We start from the raw sequence: 24,806 nt of genomic DNA on the forward strand, positions 1-24,806 counted from the left end.
AAATAAGTCTTCTGGTTGACAAATCCTTATCAAAAAGGGCCATAAAATGTTAATTGGCCTCCTGGCCAGAAGATGATATAAATCACCTAAGACTTATGTACACAGCTAGGTGTGCAGAGAGAAAGCCTGGTCTCGATAGGAGTCAGGGCTGCTAACACTGCTTAATTTTGTATTATCCATTGAGCTCTATGTACAAAAAAAAGGTATAAAAGGCCATTCTGGACAATAGAGGATGGGCCAGTCACTGGACTGGTTTCCCCCGTGTCCTCTTTACTCTGTTTTCTGGCTGAATTCCCATCTGGAGCGGGGAGGCTCGCCATGTCTACTTACTTGCCCGGCTTTTAAGTCCCGTGAGAGAGGGAGCCCAGGCGGGGCACCCTCCGCTATTCAAACGAGCGCCGGTGGCCTAACGTAGACGGTGCAAACTTCTTGTCCTGAAGTTGTATTGGCTTTCCCCGTAAACCAAGTTTATTCAGCCTCTTTTCTCCACGAAAATTTCCTACTACACTATTGTTTCCTAATCTCTCTTTTATGTTTCTAAATAAATAAGTTTTTCCTCGCCACACAGTCCCCGCTTCGAATTACCCTGGATCCACCGGGGCTGGACCGCGGCAGGCACCCCTCCAGGATCCCGCTCCAGACGTGTGAGATCCGTCAAAGCGCCGACGCGGCTGTCACCGACCCCGCCTGGCTCTTCAGTGGGCGAGGGGCGCCTGCGTCTTCAGTCTTGAGTGATGGCGGGCGGAGGTCCTACAGGGTGCAGGGCGCAACCCGACACACTCCTGCACGCTGCCGGCGCCTGCACGCTGGCTGCTGTGTGAGAGACAGTCTAGCCTCGGCCCACACTGTTTTCTTCTTGCGCTGCCATCGGCAGCAACACGGATGGGCCTAGAGAATGTCACCGAGTGAAGCAAATCAGAGAAGGAGAAATATCCTCGGACGTCCTTTCTATGTGGACTCTACAGAGAAATGATACAGATGGGCTTGCTTGCAAAGCAGAAAGAGGCTCATGGACTTTAGAAAATGAACTTATGTTTTCTGGGGGCGGGGTGCTCAGGGAGTTCAGGGTGGTCATGTACGCGGAGCTGTATCTAAAGCGGATAACCAGTGGGGACCCACCGGCGCAGGGCACTCTGCTCAGTGCCACGCGGCGGCCTGGCTGGGAGGGGGCTTGGCGGGGAGGGGGCACGCGGATAAGCGTGGCTGAGGCCCTGCGCGGTCCGCCTGAGACTCACGTTGTCAATGGGCTATACCCAGATTACAAAATAAAACATTAAACAAAAAACAAACCACAAAACTGCACTCGCTTCTTGTTGAGCACAGGTTGGACGCATTTCCAGACTGCCTCAGTGGCCACGTGAGTTCTCGGCCTGCGAAGTACACCCGAGGGTTTCCAGTCCCGCGTGGAGAAGCGTGCGCGTCCTGCCGGCTGCTTCCGCCCCGTGTGCGGGCCTCCGGGGTCTCCTGGGGGCCTGGGGCGGCCGGACGGAGGGCGCCGGCTTCCAGGATGACGGGGGGGCGCAGTGCTGACTCTCGCTCATCCCGGGGTGAGTCAGGGAGCCCCCCGTGGCCTCTCCCGTCCCCGCCGCGCAAGCCTCTGCCCCAGACGCCGCCTCGCGCACTCCGGCCCCAGGGGCGCTGTCAGCTGCGCCCTTAACACGCGCCCGCCCCGCCCGCGTAACTCCGCGCCTGCCCGCGCCCCTGCGCGCCCGCCCCGCCAGCCGGGGTGCCCGCCTGCCTACCTCTGCCCGCGTACCTGCGCGCCCGCCCCGCCCGCCCGCGTAGCTCCGCGCTCGCCCGCGTACCTGTCCGCCCGCCTACCTCCGCGCCCGCGTGCCCGCGTACCTGCGCGCCCGCCCTGCCCTCCCGGGTACCTGCGCGCCCGCCCCGCCCGCCCGCGTAACTCCGCGCCCGCCTGCGTACCTGTCCGCCCGCATACCTGCGCGCCCGCCCCGCCCGCCTACCTGCGCACCCGCCTGCCTACCTCCGCGCCCGCCCCGCTCGCCCGCGTAACTCCGCGCTCGCCCGCGTACCTGCGCGCCCGCCCTGCCAGCCCGCGTAGCTCCGCGCCCGCCCCGCTCGCCCCGCGCACCTACCTGCGCGCCCGCCCTGCCTGCCCGCGTAACTCTCGGAGGCCAGGCACCAGGCCAGGTGATGACGTGCGTGTCTGCCTGTAAGCCGGGTCTCCGCGCCCGCCGCCTCCCTGCCCCACTGGGGTTCCGCGGCGCTGCCAGAGCAGCTCACAGCTCAGTAACCCTCAGGCTCCTCACTCGGCTATTGGTTTATTGCGGAGAACATTTAAGGAGATGAATCAACAGCCAGATGAAGAGATACCCAGGGCGAGGCCCCGAGCCAAGGAGCCTCTGTCCCTGTGGAGTTTGTGGAGTTTGGGGCTCAGCGTGTGGACATGTGGATGTGTCTTTCTTGCCCAGCCTGGAAGCTCTCGGAATCCTGACCTTTGGGTTCCTATGGAGGCTTCGTTACACGGGCACTAAATGGAACGTAACTGACTAAACGTTGCTTGTTGAGGGGTATTTCCACCTCCAGCTTTCATCCCCTCCCTACCATCCATAACAAAAGACACCTTTGTGGCTCTCATCACTTAGGAAATGCGGAGGTTTTTAAAGAGCTCTGTGCCAGAAACAGGGATGAAGATCAAATACATGTATCCATGTATTGCGGGCTTCCCAGGTGGCGCTAGGGGCACAGAATCTACCTGCCGATAGGGAGCCGCAAGAGACGCGGGTTCGATCCCTGGGTCGGGAAGATCCCCTGGAGAAGGAAATGGCAACCCACTCCAGTATTTCTGCCTTGAAAATTCCATGGACAGAGGAGAGGAGCCTGGTGGGCTACAGAGTCAGACATGGGTTGCAGTCAGACTTGACCCATCACGTACACCGACACACACACACACGGGAATATAGGAACATATTTCCCAGCCCCGCCTAGCACTCTGTGATGGCCTAGAGCGAGCAGGAGGGAGGTGCTGTGTGTATAATGGCGGCTGGCCTGCACTGTCACACAGCAGAAGCCAGCACAACCCTGTAAAGCAAGTTTTCTCCAAGTAAAAAATAAGCTTAAAAAATAGATATATCTATCTATCTAGTAGATATAAATCAGGTATATAGTAAGTATATGTATATATCAATATATATCAAATCTATAGGTATATATAATATGCATTTCTTATAAAGCACAGTAGCATACCATGATAGCAGGAATCTTTACTCACATATGTATCTCGAGAACCCAGAACAGTTTCTGGAATATATTATCTGTTGAATAACAATGCCACAGAGCAGCTGATCCCTTGTCCATATAGACTCGTGTTAGTCACTCGGGCGTGTCTGACTCTCACAGGCTGCGGCCTGCCAGGCGCCTCTGTCCATGGGATTCTCCAGGCAAGAACACTGGAGTGGGTTGCCACCTCCTTCTCCAGGAGATCTTCCTGCCTCTCCTGTATTGCAGGCGGATTCTCTACCATCTGAGCCACCAGGGAAACACAAGAATACAGACCGTCGAGTTGGCTAATTAACGGCTGCTTCCAAGGTTCAGACTTAGAAGTCAGAATTTCTGGAGGACGCACGTATTTACATTTCTCCACGATTTCTCTACTGCGCTGGTAACAAGGCATAATGATAAAGGAATTCGTAATGCTTTTCTAACAACTTAAAAATATTTTATTTGGACTTTGTGAATTTGCCCCAAAGTAAAAGACAGATAGGCTTTATGCTCAGAATTTCCTCTAAATATTAAAAACCCTGTTCAGTTTCATGCTTTAAAATGGCATCACCGTTAAAGTGTTGCTTCTCCCTGATTTAATACAGCTGACAAGTTGGAGCTCCATAAGCCCAACCTATAAAGCACAGGTGTGCCGTGAGCAAGACTCTCGCTGGCAGCCACTGTCTGCAAGGTTTTACTAAGTATTGATTTTGGAATTGAAAAGTGAAAGCGGTGAAAGCAAAATTAAGACCTGAAATAAAGATTGGTTGGAAATCAGAGCTTCTTGGGGACCAGGTGGCCCTGGCCCGAGTGAGCCCCTGCCGCAGTCCTGTTCATGCTGTGCTCGTCGGAAAAGGGATCCGACACCTTGCTGGCTGCCAGCCCGATGGCACTCGGCCTCAGCTGGGGGGACCGGCTGTTTCACTGAGAGCCGGTCTCAGGCTCTTTTTGAAGGAGGAGTGCTGATTAGTAGTGATGCTGCAAAACTTCTCAGTTCTCTTTATTTTAGACTTTTGGGCAGAGAGAGAGAAAGGTCGGTGGTGGGGGTGGGGAATACCATTTCTCTGCAAGAGCCTGTCCTTAAGTTGAAATGGAATCTTAATGTCTGTCTTGGAAACATCAAGCCTTCGTAAATAGGGTTCTCTCCAGTTCAAACTTGGCATTGTAGAGATTGGCAGCTATATCCCTGCTGGGGCTTTTAGGTTTTGAGGGCTCAGGATTTGCTACCTGGCTGGTGGGAGAAGTTCCAGCCTGGAGGCCTGGACAGGTAATGTTGTTCTTGACCAACTGTGGTAGTAAGCTCCCTGTCCAGGAGAAGGTAGGGAAGCAAAACATACGGACTTGGAAAAAAAAGAGGGCGGGGCACAGGTATTGTGACCCTCTGGATCCCTCAAGGAGGAAACTAGCAAGAAAGGAGCGAAGGAAGAGTAGCAGAGAGCCTGATCACTGCATGCATTTCTTCAAAGCCTTGCTCACCTTGGGTAAACCTGGCAAGGAAAACCAAATCCTGCTCTTCGGCTGTTTTTAAAGATGGCAGCATTGCTTCATCACTCCAACCCGAGCCCCTGGGCCAGCTTGTGGCCGAGTTTGGAGACCTTATTCATCAGTCTCGCTGACCACAGCTCTTGTATTCGCTTTGTAAATTTAGAGGAGGAAGTAGGCGGAGAAAGGAGAGCCTCGCATTCTGGGTAGAGAACGGCTTTAACGACCTGCATTAGACCTTAGCTCTGTCTTGGCCCCTGGTCCTGATGGAACTCCGGGATCCCCCAGGCCTGGAGGAGGGCTGGCTGTGTCAAGGGCATCACTTCGCCCATTCAGGAGGCCTTACAGCGAGCTGCACCCTACGTGGACCCAGGCATGACAAGGGGGTACCCAGACTTGAGTACACTGTCTCCCATTTGGCTCCCTTTTCTGGAGTCGGGCGAGTGTGACCTCTTAGGACCCACTCTGGAAGAAGAGTCTGCTTGATGAAAGGATGTCCTAAACCAGGATTTATATGTCTGTACTGCTGTCTGTACTATGAAGTGGCATACGCAGTCCTATAAACTAATCCCTGCCTGATGTGTTATGGACTTATGGGAAAACAGATTTGAGGCAGAAATCTCAAACCTTACACCATCTTGTGATACAAGAAAACTCTCAATTTTAAACATCACAAGTTCCTAATTAAAAAAAAATTACAGTAAATATAGAATGCTATTTTGATAAGACATGAAGCTTGCTCGGTGGAGGTGTTGATAGCAAACAGTTGTGGCTTTTGAACCATGGAGGAGAGTTGGGAGGAACACTAGTTTTCCGAGCTAAACGGGAAACCAGAGGTTGGTATCTGTGGCTTATCGCTTTATTTCTCGTTCCCCTGCACTGGCTTAAAACAGAAGCCCAGCTCTCCTAGCTTTGCGGCTCGCTCTTTCTCGTAGAGGCATGTCTGCAGGACCCCGGCTGAGCTCGGGGGACACCCGTGCTCTCCTGCCGCAGGTTAGTTAGCCTGTGTGCTCCGTCGCGCCCCACTCGTGACTCCACGGACTGCAGCCTGCCAGGCTCCTCCGTCACGGGGATTTTCCAGGCTAGAACAGTGGAGTGGCTTTCCATGCCCTCTCCAGGTCTTCCCAGCGTCTCGAGTCTCTTGCAGTGGTTGGCGGGTTGAGCCACCTGGGAAACTGCAGTCATCCCTGACCCATTGCAAATGAGTGCTTCTTGGTTTCCAGTTCCCCAGAGAGCAGGCGGTTATTGGAAACTTGATCAAGCTCGTTGGTTTGAGTGTTGTCTCTGTGTTCGTTAATGTGATTACTTTATGCCCTCTGGCTATTGCAAAATACATTTTCTCTCCTTTCAAAACTCCACAGTACTTAAGGTTTTTCCTTTTCCTTTGCTACTTATCATCAGGACACTAACTCGTGCTTTACTGAAGAGAAACAGCAGGCAATCACATGAGTAAACGGAGACAGCTGTTGTGGACTGTTCTTCCGCCGGCCATTATGTTCACTGGATGGTGTTTTTCACGTTTAGCTGGTGAGCATATGAGCAAACAGAATTTTGGTTTTAGTGACTTGACTCCCTATCTGTTCTAACTGGCGTGTTACAGACAGGTTGCAACCGAGTATGTGTATCAGCTTTCTTTTCCTCCCTATGTGGTACTTGGAGTAGAATTTCCTTCGTGGAAGAGTTTGTATTTTTTTTTCAGTTCTCGTTTCTTCTGTTCAACCTATTTCGCTGTGAGCGACGATTCGAGCAGTTCGGCTCGCCTTGCCCCCTCGAGTTCCCAGTCCCCTGCGTGAGCTGATTTATTTGGCTCCCCGTGTTTATGTTCTCCGAAGAAACACAGAGATCTGGCTAAACTCTCAAGGAATGGCAAATGGGCAGGACCGGGAAGTCTGATGGCTCCTGCTTCTGAAAGCCATTTAGTACAAAAGCCTCTTTACTCTGAGTGCAAAATGGAGTGAGCCCTCGAGAGCAGGAGGAATTCAGTCCAACCACATAGCCCTTTCAGGTCTACACGGGTCTGTAGGGTTGGACAGCCCCTCGGCGGCCAAATGGGCTCTCTCTCAGCGAGTGAGAGTCTCAGTGTCCCTGCTGAATGTCTAACACAGTGGCCCCTGGTATCTGTGGGCGAATGGTTCCTGGGAGTCCCTGTGGATGCCAAAATCTGAAAACCCGAGTCCCTCACACTGTGGCATCAGAAGCCCCCGCACCCGCTGGTTCTGCATCCGTGGAAGTGCAGGGCTGACACTATGACAGGCCTGTTTGTGGTCAGCCGTGTCCGAGTCTTTGGGACCCAAGGACTGGGGCCCACCAGGCCCCTGTGTCCACGGGTATGTGCCGGGCATAGTTCTAGGTGCTTGAGTACACCTCTTTTGGGGATACAGAAACCCTCCCTGCGAAAGCTGCTCTAGCAGGAGCTGGGGGCTTTTTCACACCGGATCACACCCAACATCACACGTCTGAAGGAAGGGGTGGGGCTTCTTTCTGGCCCAAAGTCTGAAAGTAACTGCCACTTCCTCGTGGCAGGTCACGGTTGCTTTATTCTTGAATCTGTGATACGTACATGCTTACTTTTCCTCCTCTAGTGGTGGCTAAGTCCATGCCTTCCGAGCCGGGCTGCCTGGACTCAAGTCTCGATTGCACCAGCAGGCCTGTGACGCGGTCAGGTCACTTACTGCCAGCGTCTCAGGCCCATCTTTAAACGGGGAGGTAATTTTGTGTACAATACTGGCTGATGTAGGAATTAATTTATATAAAGCAGCTGTGTTTGGCCCGTTCAAGGTGCTTAACAGCGATGCTTTATGTTTAACGTTACCATTTCCCCCAAGTGGACGCCAGTCACAGCTCACACAGTCACTTCTGCACTTACTGCCAGGCGCAGGTATGCACATGCGGGTCGGCCCCAGCTCCTTTCCACCCGCGGCAGGCGGCAGGCTCTCCGCTGGGTGTGAAGGTGCAGGGAAGACGTGGCTTCTGCTCCCCAGCGCCTGTATCAGGCCTAGTGTGTGTCTGCTGCGTGAGCGGGAGGACTGGTCTGAAACCTGCCCCTTGACTGGCTAGGGCACACCACCATAAAAACCCCAAACGCAGGGTCTTAGCTGCTGAGTTTACAGAGGAGACTTTGCTGGACACACTGATTCCAGCAGGCCAGTCTCAGCGCCCAGGACAGAGGAGAAGAGGGGCCAACAGGAGCTTCGTGGACACACAGCGTCGCAGGTGGGGCAGTGAGGTTTCGGGGAGCAGACACGGAAAGCAGCAAGCTCTGTGGGACACAGAAGGGGAAGCAGCGTGAACGGAGCTCAGGCAAGCCCTGCCTTGCTGAGCTGGTAGGTCACACACCACAGTCCCTGAAAGGAGACGCGCGGAGGGCCTAGCCCCGGGCGCCCAGAACCGGGAGCTGAGCTGAGGGGACGGCGCTGACGGCACTTGGCGATCACAGCTGCCGCGCGACCTGGGTCTGCTTTTCCCATTGAATGAGACACTGAACTAAGTAAGGGGCAGTTTCATTCTTATTTCCAACATTCAGGTAGCACTGTACAATAAAGCAATTCTATAAAGTGACATTTTACTGCAGTTTCCTAAGGAAGGGATGTCCCTTCCCGACCCCCCGCCGACAAACTTTCAGCCCCCGAGCAGGCTTCCTGTCGGGAGGCAGCTATTGCTTCATCTTGCCCTGAGGAGGGAGTTTCAAGCACCACACCGTTATTTTCTGAAATTTTCTTCCTCCTACAGCCGATAATCCTCAGGTCTGAAAGACAAAAATCAGTGTTTAGTTTTTTAACGACTCGTTATTTCACTTTCTCCTGCCTGATGCAGGAGGATTAGTCTTCCAATTTAAAATGAAAGTAACTGTTCACCAAGAAATATCTCCAAATGTTATGTCTAAATTTTTGGTGAAAAACATTAAGGCCAAATTACTGCAAAGTAGAATAGTTATGTGGCAATTTCCAAGTTCTTTCGAGAGTATAAATATAGGCTCCCACGTGCCTATACATGAATGTATGTACAAATAAGCCTGAATTCAATTTCCCCAAAGCCCTTTTAATAGAAAGGATTATATAAAAAGATATGGATTTAACTAATAATAGTATATTCTGAATGAGCAAATAATTTCCCTATTTATATTATATCATACACTAAATTTAATTTTAATATAATAGCATACAAAACAATTGTATAAACACCAGTCCTTTGGTACTTTAATTACACATGCATTTATTACATACATGTATGTATATGTATATATATGGTCTTTTACTATATACATACATAAGGTCTTTCCTTCATTTATGTATTTATAGGATTAATCTTACCTGACAGTTCCTTCTAGTAGTAAATTAAAACAAAGAACATTTTCAGAGAAATGTTAAATTTCAAAAGTGGAGAAAATGAGGGAAAGGAACTAACAAAATGTGAGAAGTGTCTGTGTCTCATTATTTTTTATAACAGTGTATTTGTGGGTATTGGACGCTTGCAGAATTTTCAGAATGAATTCAGTAGTAAGTAAACTAAATAGATATTTCTGAAACAGCTGTAAAAATATTCGATAGTTTGAGTTCCTTTAAAAAGTGAACTGTTTGCCCTGAAACAACTTATCTCACCCTTTCTACATTTATAGCGTCTTAAAAAAAAAAAAAAAGACCAGATAGCCCGGACAGGAAGAGCAGCTTCTGGTATCTAAGTAAACGAATGACATTACACTTTAAAATTATCCAAACATGCTTCACCATCATCGTTCTGTAACAAGAAGGGAAACCGCAGCATTTTGTGGCTGTTTTTGAAATCTCTTTTCAAATGTAAAAACCGAATCCAAAGTCTGGGAAGTGTCAACTTGATAAACAATAGCTGGAAGGGGCTCCGAAATGTGCCCTGCTAGTCTTGCGGGCGTGACTCGATACAGTCCAAGCTCCCAGTCAAGAGACACCAGTGTCTTTTAAGAAACAATTTCTTCTCCCATCCAGCTGGTCCACATAGCTAAAAAAGGGAGGTGGTGATGCCACTGGAAGGAAGCCTAAGATTCTAACAAGGAGTCCCGACAAGGAGTTTCTACAGTTCCACCCAAATTAAGCGTGCTTAGCCACCGTCTGGTTGTTTCACACCAAAAGCCCATTTATTCACAATGAGATGATGAAGGTACCTTTCGCGGGACTAAGGAGTGCCCTAGGAAGCATGTGCGAAGGCTGTGACCTGTTGGGTTAGGTGAACGTGCTTGACTGTGGCCTGAAGGAAAGGGGCTACCGAAGCTGATTCTGTGACCCTGCGGAGACAGTGCGGAGGATGGAGATGAGGCCCGTCAGGACTCGGGCAGCTGAGGCTTAAGAAAGGGGAGGGAGGGAGCGGAGGGACCGCAGAGGAAGGAGCCGCTGCAAAGGGCAATTCAGGGGTCACGATCAGCCTTCAGCTGGAAGGACGCGGGAAACGGCAGCGCTACCTGTTTTCAGGAGGGGAATACAGGCAGAACAGAGTTTGAAGGGAAGGAGCCTGGTTTTCTACATGCTGTCTGGACATGGCGGGCAGCCAGTAAGCAGGATTTGGAGTTTAGGGGAAACGGGAAAGGGAAAGACATCTGAGAGTCTCTTACAGCCTGCGGCCACAGCGCCTGACGGCCTGACCTCCCGAGTCTCTAACGCAGACTGCTGCTCTCCAGCCACAGCAGCCGACCACGCCCGAGCCTCTAACACAGACTGCTATCCCACCTCCCCAGCGGAAGCATTTTCACCAGCTCTCCACTCTGTCAGATTCAGAGGTCTCAGAAGTCCACACGGAATGAGCCTCCGTAACGGCCCCAGGTGACTGCTCCGAGTCACCCTTTCACAGCCCGTCTGTCCTGGCCCCACGACACTCCCTGCTGCTGCCCAGATAAGAACTTTCACTCCACTGGACTTGGGCACTTGGTATTTTCTGCGTTTGAAATATCTCTGACATTTCCCTGCCTGGTAGACTTGACTAATCCTGCAAAACCCACCCACAAAATCACATGTTCTGGGAAATGCTACCCAACTCTTCCTTTCTGAGAAAGGGCTCTTTTCCCTGAGACTGCCAGGGAACTCCATGCTTGCTTGTATTAGTTTCTCAAACTGCACTTGCCCTATGTAAATGAGTCAACACTGCTCTGAACGTAAACAGTATTTGGTGTCTCTGTAGATGACAGTGCTGGTGCTTAGACGCCGTGAAGTACACTAACTACCCCACAAGCACGGTCTGGTGTTACCCTCCTAGCCACACAGTGAGAAAGACTGTCGTCAACCCCACAAGCTGACACGCGGCCGGCAGGGAGGGGCAGGGCCCCACTGCAGACCTCCGACCCGCTGCTCGCAAGCCCCGTTCTACTCATGTGTGCCCATCAGGGAAGGCACAGCCCGATCTGATCCATCTCACGCGTCCAGCAATTAGGACAGCATCCTGTGTGCTGTGGAGGCGTTAAGATACTTGTCACTGTAGTGACCGCCTTGAAAACATCACTGCGCTCATAAGTCACCCTTTCCTCTTTTGGAATCTTTGGCAGGTGATTAATTTGCTTCAGAGGTGGGGGTGGTGTGGAGAACAGCGTCATGGCCAAGGGACTAGATAGTTTAGATGTTAGCAGAACTAGAAAAATCAACTTATGTGGGAGGCAATTAAAAATACTACATGGCCTCAGGAGGTACCCCCATGGGAAGAAGGACGTGTTTGCGTTAAATGTGGTTCTGTCTTTCTCTCCACCCACACAAAGGAAAGCAGGGACACATGCAACATGCTCGGCCTGCTCACTCCCTTCCACCAAAAGCAGGCCACCCAGTACAAGAAAGGGAGGGGAGGGCCACGTGCCTGAGTGCATCTCCAGCGTCAGCGGGCATGGGATCACTTGGGTTCTTGTAAAGCTGCAGATTTTGACTCGGGCAAGTCTGTAAAAGGTCGTGACTCTGCACTTATAACAAGCTCCCCTGTGAGGCAACTCTGGTCCATGGGCCTCAGACCCCCCCCCAGAGCTATTCCTAAGACAGAGGAGGGGACTAAAGATGCTGAAGAAACACTTTCAGGAGAAATTTCTAAAGCTATGCTGTGCCCAACAGAAAACAACACAATTCCTTATGAGCAAGAGGTGATTCCAGCGGATATACAGCATCCTTCTGGCTCTTTACCCACAAGAGGCCTCTATTAATAGGCAGTCTTATGCTTTTCTGACACAACAATGGCTAATTATAAATTATGGTAATATCTACAGAGACTAGATACTAAAATTCCTTTGCCATCTATCATCACAGAAGGATTAACTGTAGCTTTAACTGAGTGAATGTCACTGAATTAAAGTTCTTTAAATTTTTAAAACTGTTTTAGTTTAAAAGCTAATATATGTACAGCAACATTGCGTTAATCAGAATTGAATTCTCAGGTGTTGCTTACATATTTATCCTATTTTATGTTTAGATCTACATACTCTCCTTACTAGATTAAGTAATTTTTAAAAGCAACAAATCTGGCAACTAGTATATTCCTTTTCAGCCTACAGATACTTAAATGCTGTCTGAAACCTTAATGAACTTTAATGAAATGGCTTGATCTTTTGCCAAATGGATGACAGGTAATTTAGTCTGTATTAGCCATAGTTCTTTCTTTCATTGCAAATACGAAGCACGGAGTTTATACACTGGTAACACGTTTGGAAATGAGGCTTCCCAGGTGGCTCAATGCTACAGAATCCACCTGCCAATGCAGGAGACGTGGGCTCGATCTCTGGTCCAGAAAGATCCCCTGGAGAGGAAATGGCAACTCACTGCACTACTCTTGCCTGAAGAACCCCATGGACAGAGAAGCCTGCTGGATTTCAGTCCAAGGAGTGGCAAAGAGTCAGACAGGACTTAGGGACTGAACAACAATTTGTAAACGATAACAGCTTTCATTTTACAATAGTTGAGAACCTCAGGAAAACTTTGGGAGACGTTTCAAATGCTGTTAAAAAAAGCTGCTGCTGCTGCTGCTAAGACGCTTCAGTCATGTCCGACTCTGTGCAATCCCACAGACGGCAGCCCACCAGGCTCCCCCATCCCTGGGATTCTCCAGGCAAGAACACTGGAGTGGGTTGCCATTTCCTTCATGAACTCCTTATTGCCAAATTCAGACTTAAATTGAAGAAAGTAGGGAAAACCGCTAGACCATTCAGGTATGACCTAAATCAAATCCCTTATGATTATACAGTAGAAGTGAGAAATAGAGTTAAGGGCCTAGATCTGATAGATAGAGTGCCTGATGAACTATGGAATGAGGTTCATGACCTTGTACAGGAGACAGGGATCAAGACCATCCCCATGGAAAAGAAATGCAAAAAAGCAAAATGGCTGTCTGGCGAGGCCTTACAAAGAGCTGAGAAAAGAAGAGAAGCCAAAGGCAAAGGAGAAAAGGAAAGATATAAGCATCTGAATGCAGAGTTCCAAAGAATAGCAAGAAGAGATAAGAAAGCCTTCTTCAGCGATCAATGCAAAGAAATAGAGGAAAACAACAGAACAGGAAAGACTAGAGATCTCTTCAAGACAATTAGAGATACCAAGGGAACATTTCATGCAAAGATGGGCTCGATAAAGGACAGAAATGGTCTGGACCTAACAGAAGCAGAAGATATTAAGAAGAGGTGGCCACAATACACAGAAGAACTGTACAAAAAGGATCTTCACAACCCAGATAATCACGATGATGTGATCACTAATGTAGAGCCAGACATCTTGGAAAGTGAAGTCAAGTGGGCCTTAGAAAGCATCACTATCAACAAAGCTAGTGGAGGTGATGGAATTCCAGTGGAGCTAAATTTCAAATCCTGAAAGATGATGCTGTGAAAGTGCTGCACTCAATATGCCAGCACATGTGGAAAACTCAGCAGTGGCCACAGGACTGGAAAAGGTCAGTTTTCATTCCAATTCCAAAGAAAGGCAATGCCAAAGAATGTTCAAACTACCACACAATTGCACTCATCTCACATGCTAGTAAAGTAATGCTCAAAATTCTCCAAGCCAGGCTTCAGCAATACGTGAACTGTAAACTCCCTGATATTTAAGCTGGTTTTAGAAAAGGCAAAGGAACCAGAGATCAAACTGCCAACATCCGCTGGATCATGGAAAAAGCAAGAGAGTTCCAGAAAAACATCTATTTCTGCTTTATTGACTATGCCAAAGCCTTTGACTGTGTGGATCACAATAAACTATGTAGAATTCTTCAAGAGATGGGAATACCAGAGCACCTGACCTGCCTCTTGAGAAATCTGTATGCAGGCCAGGAAGCAACAGTTAGAACTGGACATGGAACAACAGACTGGTCCCAAATAGGAAAAGGAGTACGTCAAGGCTGTATATTGTCACCCTGCTTATTTAACTTATATGCAGAGTACATCATGAGAAACGCTGGACTGGAAGAAGCACAAGCTGGAATCAGGATTGCCGGGAGAAATCTCAATCACCTCAGATATGCAGATGACACCACCCTTATGGCAGAAAGTGAAGAGGAACTAAAAAGCCTCTTGATGAAAGTGAAAGAAGAGAGAGAAAAAGTTGGCTTAAAGCTCAACATTCAGAAAACGAAGATCATGGCAACCGGTCCTATCACTTCATGGGAAATAGATGGGGAAACAGTGGAAACAGTGTCAGACTTTATTTTTGGGGGCTCCAAAATCACTGCAGATGGTGACTGCAGCCATGAAATTAAAAGACGCTTACTCCTTGGAAGAAAAGTTATGACTAACCTAGATAGTATATTCAAAAGCAGAGACATTACTTTGCCGACTAAGGTCCGTCTAGTCAAGGCTATGGTTTTTCCAGTGGTCATGTATGGATGTGAGAGTTGGACTGTGAAGAAGGCTGAGCGCCAAAGAATTGATGCTTTTGAACTGTGGTGTTGGAGAAGACTCTTGAGAGTCCCCTGCACTGCAAGGAGATCAAACCAGTCCATTCTGAAGGAGATCAACCCTGGGTGTTCTTTGGAAGGAATGATGCTAAAGCTAAGCTCCAGTACTTTGGCCACCTCATGGAAAGAGTTGACTCATTGGAAAAGACTCTGAAGCTGGGAGGGACTGGGGTCAGGAGGAGAAGGGGACGACTGAGGATGAGATGGCTGGACGGCATCACGGACTCGATGGACGTGAGGCTGAGTGAACTCCGGGAGATGGTGAACAGAGAGGCCTGGCGTGCTGCGATTCATGGGGTCGCAAAGAGTCGGACACGACTGAGCGACTGAACTGAACTGAATGCATGAAAGTGAAAAGTGAAAGTGAAGTCACTCAGTCGTGTCTGACCCTCAGCGACCCCACTGACTGCAGCCTTCGAGGCTCCTCCGCCCATGGGATTTTCCAGGCAAGAGTACTGGAGTGGGGTGCCATTGCCTTCTCCGGTTATAAAAAGCTAATACCTATTAATTCTTAATAGAAAGTTACTGATAGAAATAAAACCTAAATTAATGAAATTACCATGAGCTTTTCTTTATCAATGTGATACAGAGCATCCAAAACTGGGGACACCAGAGTTGCACCGAAGCAGACTGCTGAGAGAAGATTTAGTTCAGCTAGAGGCATTAAGCAGTGTTTAGATAAACAAAGACCAACATATGAATACATCACGCAATGAATTGAAAGTCAGTTCCTCTTTAAGGGAGGTAAGAGTCCACTCATTCAGTCTCCTTCAACCAAGATTCCTGAGCATCAGGTCCAAGGTGGGTGCTGGAAACGGCAGAGAGCGAGACGCAGCCTGTCTTCAGAGAGAGTTTTTAACAGAGGGAGACACACACACTGACCTCTGAAGAGAAAGCGTAAAGTCTGATGTTCTCATATACGCACTTAGGGTTTACTTGGGAGATTAATGTATCTTCAAAGCATTTGCCTGCACAAGACTTTCTTTAACTCATTTTCTAAAGTGTGCTAAACTTTCATAGGTATTCAGTGCTTTACAGCAACAACTCAGTTAGAACTTAATACTTGTTGCCAGCAGAAAACTGACTTTAAAAGCAATGTAGCTTTGCACAATAATATTACTTTTTTCGAATGAAAACGCAAAGGCCTGTGGGAGCTGTAGAAAGCATCCTATGGTGCTTGTGACTGCTTGGGCATCTAAAGTCGTACCGCAGCTCACATGGTTCCCCATTTGCTATAGCAAATCCTTTACCACACGTAACCTTATGGAAAACACTAGCTGCCACGTGTCAAATTACACAAGCACAACACCGTTGCTGGTTACAATGGAGCAGACACCTCTCACAAATGCAGACACTCACGTTCAGAACCCAGAACGCAAAGAAACCAACACATCTGCGTCATCCTGAAACTGGGGGCACTGCTGTGAAGGGAGAGTCTGAGTTCAGGAAAAATCGTTTTGGAAATTTTAGCTTTCATTGTAAAATGGCAGAAAAAAATGCATTTGGTTTTTTAATAAAATGAAAAAGCTATAAAACACATGGTTTATACTGTGGTTCAAATAGAGATACAATAGTATTCATCCCATTATGATGAATTTATTTTCCAAAGGAAAAATAGCATTCAAATTTCTATTGTAAATTCATGAAACTGAGTATAACTTAAGTGTAATAAATTTCAAAAATATTTTACTCTCCTTTAGGCTTTATATCTCTTCACTTCTAAATAATAAGTAAAATGCTTACTCCAAGAAAACAGTTCAAAGACTAGGATAAAATCTGGATAGTGGAATAATCTTAAGAGATATAAATGGTCAGGTTGACAGAGTTTTAAGTCACTTTCACTGGAAAAATGGAATTATTTAGAATAAACCATCCCAGGAAATCTGGGATTCCAGTTCACATTCCTTGAACTGAAGATGTCAGCTGTACAGGTAACAGGCAGAGCAACAGTGGGTGCACCAGACTCATTCACCCAGACACTGAACCACCAGCCTGACCAGAAGGCCGAGTGTCAGACCAGGGGCCGAGTTCTCATCCCACAGTCTGTCTTCAATTTTACCCTACATAATTTTGAAACTAAACTGACTTTTAGGCACAATGGAATACTGCTCAGCTGTAAAAAGGATGAAACACTGCCATCTGCAGCAACATGGGCGGACCTAGAGATTATCACACGAAGCAAAGGCAAATGTCACACGACATCACTTGTGTCCGGAATCTAACAATGATACACGTGAACTTGTCTGCAAAATGGAAAGAGACTCAGACACGGAAAGCAAACTTAGGGTAACCAAAGGGGAAAGGGGGCGCGAATTAGGAGGCCAGGGTTGACACACACACTGCGCTGTGTGTGCTCACTCAGGTGTGCCCGACGCTGCGACCCGCGGGCTGCAGCCTGCCAGGCTCCGCCGTCCCCGGGATTCTCCAGGCAAGAACACTGGAGTGGGCGCCATGCCCTCCTCCAGGGGATCTTCCCGACCCAGGGGCTGAACCCAGGTCTCCCGCACCGCAGGCGGGCTCCTTACCAGCCGAGCCACAGGGAAACCCACGTACACACTTATATATGAAACAGATAATCGACAAGGACCTACTGTACGGCGCAGGGAACCCGACTCCATACTCTGTGACCGCCTGCATGGGGAAAGAACCTGAACAGGAACACACGTGTGTGTGCATAACTGAATCACTCTGCTGCACGCCGGAAACCGGCACAGCACTGTGAACGAGCTCCAGTGGGAGTGGAAGGGACAGGGAAGGCGCTCAGGCGTGCCCGACGCTGCGACCCGGGCACTGCAGCCCGCCAGGCTCCGCCGTCCCCGGAATTCTCCAGGCAAGAACACTGGAGTGGGCACCATGCCCTCCTCCAGGGGATCTTCCCGACCCAGGGGCTGAACCCAGGTCTCCCGCATTGCAAGCAGAGGCTTTAACCTCTGAGCTATGAGCTTTGCTCCAATACAAAAAAAGACTGTTTGAGTTCTTTAAAAATCAAAATTTTTTTCAATCAAAATGAATAGGAATTATTGTTGCACTCAACTGTCACTTTTAAGACACAGCTCTCTTGGCTATGGAATATAAATGATTTGGTTTTGGTTTCTTACACAGAGATTGCTTTTTATTTTAGCAACCAGTCCTAATGTGTTCCTATCCAAAAGAACAGTATAGTTTAGAAGGCTTGATTTGAGCAAAATTCAGGACTGGAAATGTTGAGGTCTATGGTTTAAGCCAATGCTGAGCTGGTTGAAATGATGGAAAAGCTGGAACGTGAACTTGCTCCCTGAGCCCAGCCAATAGCTTCTGACTGTGGAGAGGAGCAAAGTTAAGTTAAATCTTGCAGGAAAACGCCACATGACTGAACTAGCACATAGTTATGGAAAATCCTGAAGATGCCCAGATACCAGCTCCTCATGGGTTTTGAAAAGGTAAAACTCCTCTCCACTGTCTTAAATAAGTCTCTGATCTGAAGCACATGTTTATAAAGCCATAGGTGAAATTATTATTATTTTTTAATGGGCAGATTTGGGGGATGAACAGCTTTCACATGGAGGGCAAGCAGAAAGCTCACATCCCTGCCTCTTCCAGGGCTGCATACTGCCTGGACGGGATGCTTACCAGGCCCCTCTGCCGTGCTTTCACTCCTGGCTCTGTCTTCCTTTCTACAGAGCTGGATGGATGAACCGTTAAACTGCCTAAGTCTAACCCTGCTTCCAGCAAAGACGACTGCAGGGCCCGTCACCCTCGCAGCCTCCCCCGGCCCAGGCTCGCTTCTGAGGGCGCTCTGTGGGCAGTGTCAGACCAGGGGCCGAGTTCTCATCCCACAGTCTGTCTTCAAGCATTCACGGAGGCTGAGACTTTCCACACTTAGCTTCTCTGCAATGGTGGGGGCTATGCTTAAAATAAAGCATTACGGATTTAATGGGTGAGGAGTCAAAAAACACATTTCTTTTTTGGTTTTGTTTCATCATTCTGTGGATACTGTGAAGCAATTCAAGTTGAAATTTTCCTTACAGCTAGTTTCTTCCAAAGAAAAGCTCTCCTATGGAATTTTGAAAAACTGAAAATTAAAAAAGTTTCAAATGAAACAAGTTTTATTTTTACCCTACAAAATGGAAAATTTCCATTACAGTGACAGCATTATAATTTCCATGATTGTTGTGGTTTTGTATCGTGTTGGCAAAAACTCAATGATCCTGGAAATAATTATTGACAATTAAAATAAGCTGACCGTTTGAAAGCTACCATCTCAGGCAACTGAACTGTGAGAAGAGATAGTGCTATTTTTTCCTTGAGAAATAAGTTCTAAGTGCACGCCCTACAATCACCATGTTCATATGGCGAATGCGTGAGGAAATGCAAGCTAAATCTTTATGGCATACTCTGACATAACAATCTCTGACACAGGTTTATATCCATGAGATGTAAAAAATACTAACACATCGAGGATACACACTAACTCAACTGAGGTGCATGGACGACACTTCTCATCTGGGGAGATGGCTTTAGCCATGCGACACACTTAGGAGTCCCCTCATAAGCACCAGCCTCTTTCCGTCCTGTGTGCCACTGCTTTAGAAATAAGCAGACAACCAGCATAAGGAAACCTAGAGCATGCTGAAGTTAGCCCCGAGGGGATATAACTTTTTAAGTGATTTAAAATGATTAGCTATTCAATTAATACAATTTTGTTAGTCACCTACTGGGTGACTTGGTTTCAAGGTCATCCAAAGCTTAGTCTGACAACTGTTACTGCTGCTCAAAAGATTTCCATCTCTAACAGAAAAGCTGAAGAGCTCACACTGAACCAAAAGCTCATGATAGTTGCAATTACAAAGTGTGCATTTTTATACTATAAATGTGTTAGGTTTTATTGCTAGGGAAACAGAAACCAGAGCAAGCTATTTTCATGTTATTTATTTATGGTGCAATCTAGGGACATTTGTTTCAGTCAAGTCTCTGCAGGTTACCTGTCATATCTATCTTGAATAATTTCCAATTACTACATTCCAAAGGAAGATTATATTCTTGCCTTAGCTATTTGGGGTGGAACAAAAGCACATTTTAAGTTGGTTCCTTCTCTAAAAGGAGAAAAAAAATTTTTTCTCATAAAAGCCAATCCATTAGTAATGGGGAATCCCATTTTTAAGGATTGCATGGTGTGTCAAATATTTTAATCGTGATCCTAATATAGATCCTATTTTATCCTTGAACTTTATTAAGTAGTAAACAACTAAAACAGTCCATTAAAGCAGTCACTAGCCACATGAGGGGCCTCCCTGCTGGCTCGGTGGTCAAGAACCCACCTGCAATGCAGGAGACGTGGGTTCCGTCCCTGGGTAGGGAAGGTACCCTGGAGAAGGAGGTGGCAACCCCCTCCAGTACTCTCGCCGGGAAATCCCAGGGACAGAGGAGCCTGGTGGTCTACAGTCCACGGGGTCGCAAAGGAGACACGACTTAGCAACTGAACAACAAGAAGCCACATGAGGTCACTAAAACTTAAGTCACATACGCAAACTTGAACCTCAACTCTGAGGCACACTAGCCACAGTGTGAGCATTCGAGTCACAGGAGCCAGCAGCTCTGTACTAGCTCAGCCACGCATCGACGTGAAAAGTCCATCAGACGGCCCTGACCTAAAAGAGCACCTGTTTCTTAGGCAATACGTTTTTGGTTGATACAAAAATGTATATATATATTTTTCCTGGTCATATGCATTCTATGACTTAAAAAAAAAAAATTAGACTTGGTGTCAGCTCTAATACTCGGAAGAATAACTGTTGAACAGTTTAATACCTGTATACTGTAACTGCGTAAGTGTACACTCATCTAAGCTAGCAGACACTGTGTGGTAGTGGTGGGAAAGGTCTCACTCTATTAAAGCTCACAGGAAAGCCTGGTGTCCGGTGTGTGTTCCTGCCACAGGCAAACCTGGACGGAAAGAAGGGGCAGGAAAATCCATTCCAGAATAACAACTGAAACATGGGTCAGGCGGCTCCAAGTTTCACCAAAAGTCTCCTTAAAATAATTCTAGAAAAGCCCTTTCTACTTCCCTTAATATAAAGAAGGCACTCAGTCACCTTCTAGCTTGTTTTAAATGAGCCAGGACATTAGCAATAAAAGCAGCACTCTGATCAGTGCTCTTCAGCTGAAACAACACTGAGTGCAGTCTGCTGTGGGCGGTTGTTACAGCATCACGCTGGTGTGGCTCACTGAGGACACACTGCGGAGCGCCCACGACAAGCGTGGCCACAGGCATAACGCGTGTGTGGTCACGCAACTAAAGAGTGCCTTCGGTGTCTCCAGTCTCTAAAAAGATCTGCTTCCCATCTTGGCAAGAATTATGACAGGGTTTCTGAAAGAAAATCAGGTATGAGATATTTAGATCTACAGAATAAAACTGGAATCATATCTTATAGCCACTGAAGATCATGCTTGTGGGAAAAACTCTTGTAATCGGGAACACATGCAGTGACACCGTATTTCGGGCAAAATCGTGATTCCCCGAGTTTGTAAACCTACAGACACACACACAGCACAGAAGCTAACACGGAGAGCCAGGAGGTGTGCACACCAGAATGCTGAGTGTGGTGGTGTTACTTACTTATGTTTATACCATATTTTTATTTTCTGCAATGAACATTTAGTAAAGCCCCCAAATTAAAACATTTTTTTCAACTGAGTGCCTGAGTCTGCTTTTTCCAGAGTTATTACGTTTGAAGTAAATGTCTATGTTACATGTAGTCTATTTTATTGTGAATTTTTAGTAAAGAAAAGTTTTCAGACTGGTAAATTTAAGCTAATAAATGATTTCTAGAAGTTAAGGATTAAATTGTGGCAAATTCCACATCTCCTTTAAAGAACTTTTACAAATGTTAACATTTTCCTAGAAAAATGTTCTATGTTTATGTGGGCTGAGCTTTAAGGATAAATATAACTTCTATGTAGTTTAACTAGGAAAAGGCAGATTGGATATGTCTTCAGTAAATGACCATGCAAATCTCTAAGAACAACTTAAAATGATTTTTCCTAAAATATAAATTTCATGAAAGTATCAATAGCTTCATATCTCCTAAAGATTATTTCTAACCTCATTTATAAAACCTGATAAAAAAGACACTCTATTTCTTCATTTATTCATTCAGTAAGTGTTTGCTGAGTGCCTACTTGATGAGTCAGTCACTGTGATCGGTGCTAACCAGATGACATACAGGTCCCCACGGAGTCTAGTGAGGGATGACAGCAAACACAATCACGTGCGTGTTTAACACATGAGATTAAATACAGTAAAATAACTCATTCTTTTATAACAAGACCCTATGTAGGTGAAAGAAGGTACATTTAAAAGGTTTCATCTTCTGTATCCCCTGTGGCATCTATGAGCCGTACAGCACGTGGTATAAACTCAGCAGCAGTCTGTCACTGAATGACGTAACTGCTTTACCGGTGATCCCTCCCACGCGTGTCCTACTGCTTACTGCAGTCTCTTGCACAGCAGAGAGTGCTAATATTTGTTGAAAAACACAATGAAAGTTTGCTTTTGTGGAAAGAACACAGGATTAGAATTAGTTTCAAATTCAGGCTGTACTACAATTAGCCAGACCTCTGACTCAGTCTTAAAAACAGGAATGACACATTTCTCTTACCGGTGAGAGAATTACAAACGCCGTACGTAAACCATCTAGCAGAGTGCTGGGCGATTTGAAAGTATTAACATAACTGATCACTAAATACTATTTTGCTCATTATTTGCAGACTTATTAAAGGTGAACCTTGAAATAAGTCAGCAAAGTCAAAAACATTTAAAACGGAATAAAGACTTGTGTGTGCCAAGAGTGAAGTTATATACACACATAATGGTTAGATCAAGGATTAGATTCCTGGGCACACTATTAATTCTGGGAAAACAAGTTTTCACAAACCTACCTGGCCAAAGGGCCACTCGAGAGACACAGATCTCCAGAGTGCACTGGGTAAGTATCCTGGGGGCAATGTGTGGTTCTCTCTAGACCTGCGCAAACTCTGTGTGCACGCGGTAAGCCTTTCTGAGCCCTGTCATGTGAGGGGCTCTTCGGGCTGCGGCGGCGGCAGTGATGAGCAGATGCAGCCCTTGCTCTCGAGGAGGTAAGCGCAGTGACAGAGCTGCCTGGCCGGTGCAGTCTGCTCCTGCAGTTCAGGAGAGGCTCCTCCGAGGAGACGAGACGTCTGAGCTAATGCCCAAAGAATGGGAGAGAGTCACCTCCGCGGAGGAGGTGAGGGGCACGCTGGGTTAGGCAGAGGTGATAGCAGGAAGTCATGGAAGAGCTTGACGGCAGGAAAGGGGTGCCAGTTCTGTACAGGCTGCTACTGAGAGCCCAGTGCTGTGAAGGGAGAAGAGCGTAAGCTGCGGAGGTGACGCAGAGCCTGGCAGGCCAGGCAAAGCCGCCAGAGATGGCAAGACGGAGCCGTGGGTGGGGCCCGAGCAGGCTTCTGGCCACGGGCGGGGGACACTGCGCAGGGGAGGAGAGCAGGGCTTCTTCTCTTATGCTTCTACTTGGGCAGCCTGTGAAAGTGTCCAGAACGGACGACTCTCATTGGATCGCACTCTTGGCTTCGTGAAGCAACCCCGAAAATGGAGAATTACTCGGTTTTAGGTAAAGACAATTCAGTTTCATTCCAAGAGACTATAATCAATCCAAGTTATGCTATCCCAAACAAAATATCTGATAATTTACAGGCCCCTATGAACATCCTTGCACTTACCTAGCAAAGTCTTAAGACTTTGAGACTTTTGGTTCTACCATCTACAGCTAGAGTTTATTTGTAGGGAAAAGCCGCAAAAAGTATCCAAGGGAGTGAAAAAAGTTCACACTTCCCACCTTCAAGGACCTTATCATTTGGATAACGAAATAGGAAACACTAAACTCAGGTTAAAAAGACAATAAAAACAAAGCTGGGAAAGAAAAGAGAGACTTACGGAGACCAGACTCTTGGAAAAGCCTCTATTTCTTCTTGTGTGTACTCATCTAGACGTCTGGGCACTTTTCGTGGTTGAGGAAGCTCTTCTGTTAAATTCTTAAGAATATCTTCTGGTATATCCTAGATAAAACAAAAATTTAGGCTTAATTTTCTTAAAATCTATTCTTCGTAATTAATTAGTAATTCTTGTGTAAGTGTGTCAGTCACTTAGTTGTGTCTGACTCTGCAATCCCACAGACTGTAGCCTGCCAGGCTCCTCTGTCCATGGGATTCTCCAGGCAAGAATACTGGAGCAGGTAGCCATTCTCTTCTCAAGGGGATCTTCCTGACCCAGGGGTCAGACCCGAGTCCCCTGTGTTGCAGGCAGACGCCTTACCCTCTGAGCCACCAGGGAAACCCTTAGTAATTCTTAGTAAGTGTTAAGAAACAATAAACGGAAGAATGCTTATAGTAACACATTTAAAATTTTAATCTTGACAAACATTTCTAATACTAAGTCAGACATCTTCAATTTTGACAAGTATCTGGCCACTAAATTCTACTTTTTCTGAATGCTGTTTAGTTCTTTCCTCCTCCTTTCAGCAGCAAAGCAGCACTGCCTTGGGTCACGCTCATAATGTCTCGTCTGATGACTGTTTGCACAAGGCCTATTGCCTCCAGTGCCACAACCTTTTCAATTTATGCTTCATGTTTTTGCCAAAAAAAACCTTTCAAAAATGAAAATCTGCTGGATCCTCGAGTCATTTAGCCAGCAAGCATTTACTGAACTTCTACGAACCAGAAATTGTGCTAGGGGCTGATATAGAAAGAAAAATCAAAAGATTATGGCTTCTAAAAGCTTCTGATTTTTAAGAAGTTACTCCTTGGCTAAGAATCTCTCCGGACGCAGCTCTAACTCCTGAGCCACACTAGCACGCTCACTGCCAGCCCCCTCCAACTTCCCTTCTCCACAAGTGCCCGCGGCTCTGAGCAAGCCCCCTCCAGCCGCTCGTGCACTGGTCTATGCTGAAACCCCGTGCCTCTACTCATGGCGCCTTCCAGAGTGTTCAGAAAAACAAAAGCAAAGAAAGGTAAGACGTGAAAAAGTCTGAACCCGAGTAAACGGAAAGCAGACCACAGAGTAAAGCACGTACTTGAGAGGCATCTCGAGAGAACTGCACTAAATAATAAGGGGATGATACAACGAAGAGCATGGAATAAACTGCACCAAACGGGGGTTGACACAACGAAGAGCACGGAGTGAATAACCTGCTCTAAACGGGGGTTGACACAACGAAGAGCATGGAGTA

At 47.2% G+C, this 24,806-nt stretch overlaps 1 protein-coding gene across 5 annotated transcripts in view; it reads right to left on the bottom strand.

The window, feature by feature from the left end:
• Positions 1–8,188: 8,188 nt before the first annotated feature.
• Positions 8,189–24,806, bottom strand: part of MRPL13 (mitochondrial ribosomal protein L13) — a 43,182-nt gene continuing 26,564 nt past the window's right edge. For 3 of the 5 annotated variants that reach the window (XM_040261793.1, XM_040261796.1, XM_040261797.1), the window contains 3 exons: positions 23,516–23,637; positions 9,379–9,438; positions 8,189–8,449 (listed from right to left, as the gene is read on the bottom strand). In XM_040261793.1, coding sequence (XP_040117727.1) covers positions 8,428–8,449; positions 9,379–9,438; positions 23,516–23,637 — 204 coding nt within the window. In that variant the 3' untranslated portion in view covers positions 8,189–8,427. Of the gene's footprint in view, positions 8,450–9,378; positions 9,439–15,128; positions 15,199–23,515; positions 23,638–24,806 lie in introns of those variants that run through there. The other 2 variants (XM_040261795.1, XM_040261794.1) reach the window with 2 other exon arrangements.

Source organism: Oryx dammah, unplaced genomic scaffold (genome assembly GCF_014754425.2).
Source record: "Oryx dammah isolate SB20612 unplaced genomic scaffold, SCBI_Odam_1.1 HiC_scaffold_19, whole genome shotgun sequence".
In the NCBI taxonomy this organism is placed as follows: domain Eukaryota; kingdom Metazoa; phylum Chordata; class Mammalia; order Artiodactyla; family Bovidae; genus Oryx; species Oryx dammah.